This window comes from Neomonachus schauinslandi, chromosome 8 (assembly GCF_002201575.2).
Source record: "Neomonachus schauinslandi chromosome 8, ASM220157v2, whole genome shotgun sequence".
Lineage (NCBI taxonomy): Eukaryota > Metazoa > Chordata > Mammalia > Carnivora > Phocidae > Neomonachus > Neomonachus schauinslandi.
In genome coordinates, this window is record NC_058410.1 from 123,320,652 (window position 1) to 123,330,230 (window position 9,579).

Here is a 9,579-nt window from a genome sequence, read left to right on the forward strand (position 1 = left end):
GTAGCCTGGTTATGTTTCCAGTGAGGAATTTGCCCTACCTATCTCTTAAGACATCGAAGCCCAGAATCCGTCTCCTCCCACCCCCCCCCAAAGCAATCCTTCAGTGCAGGAATGTATTTTTTGGAACTGCTGACACAGTGATCTATTACCTCTACCTCTGTAGTACTACTCCGTACCTCCTGTTTCCCGTCTCCCATGTCCACTCCCACTCCTGGTCTTCCTGGAAACCAGGGATTGTGTCTTCGTCACTCCACAGCATGTTCCTGACGCCGGACACATGCCTTGCAAGAAGCAGGACGTGAACAATCGGAGTTGTTACTCCAGTGACAGTTAATTCAGTGCCGAGGCAGCTCGTTCCATCCAGTGTGCCCTCCTGTGTCATTCCGGTTTTTCCCCTGATCTATTTTTTTAATTTGTCAGGCGCTTGATTCAATCCTCACATGATTATATGAGAGAAAAGGTCCGAGCTGAGGTTAAGGAACCTGCCCGAGGTGCAGATGTGTTAAGTGGCAGAGCCTGGCTGTGGAGCGGTGATGCTGAGCCACATAACCGGCCTCAAGGCTGGGCCAAGTCCTTTCGTTAATCCAATACTTGGAAGGGATCTACAGACCAGGCGATGGTTGTTCAGGATAAGAGTGGTGAACTGAACAGGCAGGTCCCTTTCCTGGCGCTTTTACAGATAAAAATTACATCATTACGAACCTAAAGGTGAGGGGATGAAATCCAAGCAAGTGAAGAAGGTAGAAATGAGAATGGGTAAGAGGTCTCCCAAATAAGGCTCGGGACTCAAGTTAGAGTTGTAACAATGAGAGGAAAGGGGGTTGACGGGAAACAAAGACCATTGCAAGCTGGGATGGAGTGAAAGCATGAGTCCGTTTTTACATTCTGTTCTGTGAAAGGGATGTTCTACCTCTTTGGATAATGACACCAGCTGGGATTTAGGTAAGATTCTGTTCTACGATAAGAACAGTTAAGTTTATTTTTCTATTGCCATGTTGATACAATTCCAGAAAATTCTTTGAAATTAATCTAAAAACTGCCTACTCTCTTTGACCTCTGCTTCTAATTCTTTGAGCCTTATTCTTTTACTAAAAGTAGAATAGCGGGAACTGAAGCCACAGTTGCTCTCTGTATTTGAATTGTCTTTTAATTCATCACCCCCATCCCTATCTCAAATATTTCATCTGGCTTGGCCGGGGCGGGGGGGCGGGGGGGTGCCGCAGGGAAGATGATACACAATATTGACCGTGCCTTGGCAGGGGGCTGGGGAGTAGGAAGCCTTTTACTTCTCAGTTTCCTTTGGGCAACGCTTGAAGTTTTCATTGTGTTATTTTTTTTTAATGTTTAAGAAAAACTCATTTGAATTCACCAAACATCCACTGAAACCAAAGCACACTATCCCTACCCCCGCCCACCCAAACATCCAGACTCTGAGCTATGCATTTTACACCAACTTTTTCCTTTACAATGTTTTTCAAAGTGTGATCCAAGACCACCCGCATTAAAATCACCTGGGATGTTTGTTTACAATGCAGGTCCCCAAGCCCCACTCTCGGGTTCCGTGTCCTTGGGCCTGGCACAGAACCCTGGACTCAACTTTTTTGTTTCCCTGATTAGGTGCAGTAAGGTGTGTCAGTCACATAGTCTCCCCTACACACACACACTTTCTATTAATGAGATAAGAAGCTTTAGCTGTTTGCTTTTCAACTAACTGAGGTTAAGACTTGCAGCAACAAAGAAATTTGGGAAAAAGTTCCATTAACATGAGATTTTTGGCTGCTCTGTGGACAGCAACCTTTTCTCGTTTTTCCTTTGACATTCTAAAACTGTTAGGTCTGAGTAGAAGAGGGTTGTTTCATGCCTACAACTATCATTCAGCCCCAAGAAAACTGATCTCACTTTCATGTATATGACAAAGGACCTGGGAAAGGAAAAATTTTTAAGATTCACTGGAGGATCTAGAGGGTCTTGCATATTTTTTTTTTAAGATTATTTATTTATTTATTTATTTGAGACAGAGAATGAGAGACAGAGAGCATGAGAGGGAGGAGGGTCAGAGGGAGAAGCAGACTCCCTGCCGAGCAGGGAGCCCGATGCGGGACTCGATCCCGGGACTCCAGGATCATGACCTGAGCCGAAGGCAGTCGCTTAACCAACTGAGCCACCCAGGCGCCCTAGAGGATCTTGCATATTAATTCAACAAAATCACAAGTATCTTAGCTTTTAATGGCCAAAAAAAATACTCAAAAGATAGGTCAAGATGATAGACAAAGGAGATTTTAGAGCTAGCAAAGGAAAGAAAAAAAGGTACCAGAGCGGGAAGAACTAAAAAAATTAATTTGCTAATAGAGCTAATGTACTCTTAAGACTATAATGGAACACAAAATACACCAGCAGTCAGTCGATTACAGCATTTACTGATGATGGAATTCTACTGGGAAACACAACAAAAGAATAATCTTTTGAATAGTTTACAAAGTGAAACATTCCTTTGAAACATGACACGCAAAAGATTGTCAAATATGTCAGGATGGAAGCCCTTGGATTTATATATAGACATCTCAGCAGTGCTTTTCACAAGTTCCACTGCACATCACATCAAGTTATTCATGTGTGTAATACCTGTATCTCGGCATGATGAACCGTATTTTAGCCAAGCTTCTTGGAAATAGATTTGCTCACATTGAGATGCAGGAGAGAAAAGTTATTTTTGGTCAATGGGTGAACACTTATCCTTACCTACAAAGGAAGGCGATAGACAGTTTAACTTCTGAATATAGAATGGTTTGTTCAATTCTATGTTTTTTTGATAAGGTTTCTTTTTGGTCCTTGGTGCCTTAATGTCTTCTCTGTGATTTTCAGGAAAAGAGAGAGGTGTAGGTGAAACTGGTATTGGAGACCTTGGTGGCAGACATCTTGTTGAGACCATCTTAACCAACAATTGAGTTGTTTGGGAAGTAGTGGGCTTGGTTGAGAGTTCTTGGCATGGATTCAAAATGGAGCTTTTGAGATTCCTAATGTCATCACAAGTTGCCATCAATTGTTTGGTGGCAGATGAACTTTTTAGAGACGGTGGTCTAGAAGTCCATTTGTATGTATTGCCAGCATTGCTCCAATTCCATTTGGAAGCATTTTGTTCAAGCTTGCAAGATCCAGAACTGCTTTTTCTTTTTTCATGACTTTTATCTACACAAGTTGTCTGAAGACTCAAAGAGTCCGAAAGTTTTGGTTGTCTCATTTTGGAGATAGCTTTGGAGGAAAAGGGTCGCTCAGTAGCTGCTGGAGCGCAGAAGGTAGTTTGAAGTCTGGGCCTCTCTTTTTGTATAGTCATGTGTTGTAACCTTTCCATTTCCAGTAAACGAGTTATCAAATGTTCAATAGAGCTTTCGGGAGGTTCCACTGTCGCTTTCCAATTTTCAGATTTTGAGAGGGCTAATTTGTGCAAGTCCAGAGTATTGAAAGGAGAAGGGAGAAAATCAGGATATGGAAATACTTCACTTGGTTCCTCTGTGAAAGATTCCTCAACATTTTCTATTGTTTCTGGCTTTAAGTTCAGGTCCATCTTTTTAAAATAGCTGAGCAAACTATCATTTGCTTTTTCATTTTCTGATAAATCACTTTCATCTGTTAAGTTTTCTTCCACACTGCTGTTTCCATATTTCAAATTCCAATTTGGGGCAGATAAACTTTCACCATTATTGTTTTCCACGGCTGAACATAAATTAACATAAGGCTCATTTCTGTCCTGAAAAAAGTCTCCATCAGCATAGGGCCAGCAGAGACCCGATGGTATCTGGAGGCCAGAGTAAGAACCAACTTGCTTATCGACCGAAGCACTTGTCAGGGTGGGATTCAGAGTGAAGAGCCTCATGGGATTATTGGCTACATTAAAGCCAGTTTCCACTGCAGACTTCTTGAAATCCCTTTAAAAAAATGATTTAAATAGTGAATGGTGTGTTGACTAGAATTAAAATGCTGTTAAAATGATAATAAGCAAAATTATCAAAGACTGGATAATGTTTAGTTCCTAATGGCCTATGTGTACCTGTCTGTAACAGAGATATGTTCATTTCCAAATATGGTCAATTATATAAAACTATATACATTTTTTAAAGTATAGATTAGAATATTAACTGGACACCCCTTTGTGCATGCACATGTGACGAGATCATTCTACCCACAAATGGGCTAGCTGTGTCTATGAATGGCCACTAGGTTAAAAATGGCTAATTATATCTATTTGCCTATGAACATATTGTACATGCAGTGATGATGTCTGAGAAGGGGGCTCTCCAACTCAAACTGAAATTATGGTGAAACATTTATGGACACAAGATTAGATAAAAGGAAACTCAAAGAATGTAATTAGGTTACTCAATAAAGCCTTCTACTTTAGCCATTGTGGTTTTAAAAATTGTGCTAACATAAAAGGAAGCAAAACAATGTTTACCAAATCTTATCCCATAGTAAAAAAAAAAGAAAGAAAGAAAGAAACTATATAATTTAAAAAATTATCCCATAGTAATTTTCATCTGAGGGTCTTTTATTTTCTGAGTAATGCTTCTAGGTACTATATTAGAATGAAAACTGCAAAAGAGCCGTGTTGTAGAATACTGAGTTTATAGTTTGTTTCTTTTAAAAGCTTATTAGAAATTCTGACATTGGAAGAGTTGAAGCATTAATTGACATATATAGTCTCATTATCTTCTTGCTTCCTTTAATGCCAGTTTACAGTAAAGACAGCAAAGTGTTCTTGAAGGATTTTGAAAAATACTTTTATTTCTATAGAAAATGTAAAAATTTATTGATTTAGCTAAATATTAGTTAAACTCACTTGCTTTTGTAAAACCATGGGAAAGTCATTTTAAATCTACAATTGATAAGAGACAGAATCCATGCTGTTTAGTGAAAAGAGCATGGAATCTGGGGGTGAGGACCTAGGTTTGAACGCCTTTGCCACCAGTGAGCAGAATGGTAATGACAGTCCCAACCTTGGGGTTGTCTGAGAAGCAAAACAATTGCATGAATGTACTTTGCAAAATGTTAAACACTAAATCAAAAGTATTTTATTCTTGATGGCATACTGAGGAGAAAAATTTCAGTGATAGAGTATTTCACTGATCCTGGACTTCTAACACTGCAACATACTTAGGCTTCCCCAGGATTAATAACAAATACCTACCAAACACATGATTCTGTTTAGTCCTCACAACAACCCTATAAGATAGGCGCTTTTATTTTCTACCTTTTATGGGCAAGGGAACTGAGGCACAGAGTGGCTAAGGTCACACATCTGGTAAGTGGTGGAGCTGGGATTTAAACCTGAGTGGTGGCACCCCATGTTGGTAATCCTAGCCACTGCCCTCTACTGACTCAGTTTATGTTTGCTGTATGTTAGTATGATAAAATTCAATTTATTTCATTTGACCTCTTGCCTTGAAATCCTTGTTCCCAGCAGAGTTCATTCTAGTAAAAGTAGCTTTTCCTATGCCCCTCACACTGACATTCCCTTGGGACATTAGTCACTATGGTCCCTTTAGCACTTCTTGGACTTATTTCAGCATTAGGTTGAGTTTTATCCTGAGCCTCACCGAGGTAAAGTCCTCTGACTGGGAGACTGCTACCAATGAGCCACCTACTGTCAAAAGTGGGGACAAAACTGAGGAACTAATTCTAGTTCTGATCCAGAACTCAAGATCTCCATTAAACAACACACTGTATGTAAAAGTGAGCCGGTGTTCAATAAATGGAATCTCCACATAGTAGTAATCTGTGTTTGTGAGAAGCATTCCAGCTGGTTCTAACACACATTCAGTTTAAGAACCAAAAAATAAGAATTCAAACCCAAGTAAATTCTGAGAAGCAATATACTGTAGTGCTTGAGAGCATGAATCTGGTTCTGCCGTTCATCCATTGTATGACTTTGGGCAAGTAACATACCTTGTCACCCTGACTCAATGTCCTCATCTGTAAGATAGGGATGCTGACAATAGTGTCTTATAGGATCATTGTGACGGTTAAATGAATTAATATACGCAAGGGACAGAAATCATTCCTGCCCCATGGACTATTATTTTTCTATCACAGTTTCTATTACAGTTCCTTTTCCCTTCGACAAGAAGCCCCAGCTCTATCCATGGAAACTCTCATTGTTAAGGGCACAGGAAACTGAATTCTTCTTATACTGATGATCTCTGTGGTGTACGCCAGCCACTTCCTATTTTAGGGTGAGTTTCCATAACTTCCCACAAGTGGCACACAATACTTTTTCTTCTGGTTGTTTTTCTCTTTGTCTTTCAGATGAGTAGTTAACTCATTTGCATTTAAATGTATCTCACTAATTTAGGGGGTTACGAAAATAGATATTCTCTCACCTGTTCTCCATGGTACTTCCTTCGTTAAGAGGATAACTCCACAACTGAAATATCCCTTGTTTACTATTCTGGAAACAAAAAAACCATGGACAACATTTTAGTAACTGCATGCATTAAAAAAAAAATACTTTGATTATGATGAATAACATCTCACCTGTGTTCTTTTGTGAGCATGCTCTGACAAATTTAGTTCTAGCATCAGTTGCTCTATTGGAATTTCCAAATGGTTCTATAAAGCAGCAGAAAACTTTTAAACACAATACATCTCTAGTCCCTGTTACTGTTCTAAGAATGTATAGTTCTTGTTCTAACCAACAAATATATTGTAAATATATTGTAAAGTCATAAAATACTCCCTTTTATACATACAGATATCATGTTTTTACTGACTTCAGCAGGAACTAGTTACAAATACCAACAGTGTTAACTAATGAGCCTCGAATATCATTAAGATTATCTTTATTTTACTAACAGTTAAGTGTCTTATATTTTGATCCAAAAAAGTAGATGAAAGATAAATTTCCTCACTATTTCAAAACAAAATATTAACCATTTTAACTGCCTCAGTATATCTTAAGAGCTGAGACTACTTCTCTTTTGGAAATGACTACAAAACACTATAGTCACTACAATGTTAATTTCCATTTCTGGTATTCTTATATTGAAAAAATATATAATAAAATGTTAACTTAATGACCAGTTTGCAGCCCAGAAGAACAGAAAAGGCTTTGACTTGTTTGAAGAACTCTACAGAAATGAAATTGAAATTTTTAAAGAAAGAAATTTTTTTTAATGAACATACATATAATTTTAAAATAATGTTTTGTGAATTATTTAAAACCAAACATTTATCCTTACCTTGTTAATTTTGCCTGAAAGAATGTGTATGGAAAAAATGACAATTAATAGTTACATAAAACTGGTTGTATTAAAAACAAACCCCCTTTAATATGTGTGGTTATTCGTATTATAAATATGAATGAACATAAATTTGCAGTATTTATAAATATAAATACACACATCTAGGATTTCTTACCACCTACTGCACTGTCCTTTCCAGGTGGGAGATTTTTATTTTCAGGAGCAGGTACTTCTGAATCCAAATTCCAGTGAGACAAGTTCTAAAACAATATTTGTTTTAGGATAAACTTAACGTTAAGAACACTTTAAAAGCTCAAGTACATAATTTTTCATGTCTGTGGCTAAAGTATGAGAAAGGCATAAAGTTTCATGACACATTCCCCTTCCTATAAGGACACTACCAGAATTTTTGAGAAGCATGCAGTGTTCTCTTATCAAACTTATTATCAGCTTGATAACACCTATTAGGAGATAGGCTTTTACAATAATTTACGGTTTCGTTCTCATTTTGTTAAAAATAATGACACACGGGTTTTCAAAATTGATTTTAAAAATATAATAAAATATCCAGTTCAGTGTGTCCCTGGTACACAATGGCACATTTGCCAAATTTTCTGTATCTGAACACCAGATCTGATAACCCTATAAAATCTTTCCAACCACCAAAGAAAATTCTCTAATCTTCACATTGTACTCAACACTGACCAGCCCACTACTCATTCTAGACTCCAGACATTGAAACACACTCAGGAAATATTCAAAAGCAAGCCAAAAAATGAATAGGGAAAGGCACTAATATGTACTATTTATGTTCCAGACATTGTGCTGAATGCTGTGGGGGAAAAATGTGGAGTGTGTGCAGGAGAGGATTATTAACAATTTATCCTGGAATAGGGAAAGTGAAGAGGTGAGGAGTTTATTAAAGAAAAAAAAATAATTTTTTGAAAGCAAACTCAGTTGTTTTCTATCTCCAAAAGAGAAAAGCCTTTGTAAATTACACAAGTAAAATGTTAGGTATCATCCGCAAACTAAAGGAGGAACAGGGAGAATAAGCTTAAATACAATATGAGGATTTAATTGGCCCACAAGAAAATTATCTCCTGCTGGGAAGGGTAGCTGAACACTGGAAGGTAGGCTGCAGATTATCTTTCTCTGGAGGTTAATTCCCTGCTCCCCAAGATGACACATAATTAAGTCTAGTCTCTACGTGAGAATCACCTGGGGAGCGTTTTAAAAATGATACTTGAGGGGCACCTGGGTGGCTCAGTCGGTTAAGCATCTGACTCTTGATTTCAGCTCGGGTCATGATCTCAGGGTCGTGGGATCGAACCCCGGGTTGGGCTCCGTGCTGGGTGTGGAATCTGCTTAAGATTTTCTCTCTCTCTCTGCCCCTCCCCTTGCTTGCGCTCTCTCTAAAATAAAATAAATACATCTTTAAAAAATAAAAATACTTGAAAAAAATTACTACAAGGTCTGACTCAGTAGGATGAAGGTAAGTCTCAGTTATTTGTATTTTTAAAACCTCCCTGACAGATTATCAGGCTTCTTTCAGCTCTCTGATCCTGGCCCACTAATGTACAAAATAACATGTGACAGAAATACCCTTACAGTGACACGTAAAGGGAAGCTGATGAAAACTGCAGTTGAGATCATATAATAAGATTAATATAACCAAATTTGTCAACTGGTAAGGGAAGCTATCAACTACACACGAGGTCCGCTAGATTGCAAACTCCTTACAGGTTGGGAATTGATTATGCTTTCTGATACCGCCTCCTGCCTTACCAACATTTCTCATAGAATATGTGTGAGAGAATTAAAAAAAAAGGTGAGCACAGCCTGAGGGAGCAAGGCAGCATCTTTCAGGAAATCCAGTTGCAATAAGAACCGGTTTGAGATTTGGAGAGAAGCTGGTTAATTTTTCCTTTGTTAAAAGAAAGAAAGAAATTTCCCACTTGATATTCCAAATGTGCCAAGAGGAAAACTCAGTACAAAGTGCTCACTAAGAGAGAAAGCAGCAGGGATGTGGGCAGATTCAGCGGGAGTGAGGTCTTGACCAGGGGAGGTGCCCAAACACTCAGGTTAAGCCATTAGCCTTACCTCATGGGAGATGTTGGACCCACGCGGGTTGGTACCACTGTTCTCACCATTTCTTCTCCCCGTTTTGGTCCTCTGTTTCCTTAAAATCCTACACAGGTTGTGACAGGCACATTTATGGGTAAGGTAGAACAACGAGCTTTTAAAACAAAAGCTTGAGCTTTGGCTCCCTGTCTAAAGGAGGTCCAACGATGCTTTGAGTGCAGGAGAACGGGGACTATGAGGGCAGAGGAGGGCTAACAATATG

The 9,579-nt window shown here is 38.6% G+C and overlaps 1 protein-coding gene across 1 annotated transcript; it reads right to left on the reverse strand.

Annotated features, from left to right (window-relative positions):
* Positions 1-2,405: 2,405 nt before the first annotated feature.
* On the reverse strand, positions 2,406-9,026 carry FAM217A (family with sequence similarity 217 member A). Its single transcript, XM_021697227.1, has 6 exons — positions 9,021-9,026; positions 7,411-7,495; positions 7,233-7,246; positions 6,529-6,603; positions 6,375-6,442; positions 2,406-3,923 (listed from the first exon to the last, which is right to left on the reverse strand). Exons 1-6 carry the CDS (start codon positions 9,024-9,026, stop codon positions 2,705-2,707), a joined length of 1,467 nt encoding a protein of 488 aa, XP_021552902.1. The 3' UTR covers positions 2,406-2,704.
* Between the last annotated feature and the right edge of the window lie 553 nt (positions 9,027-9,579).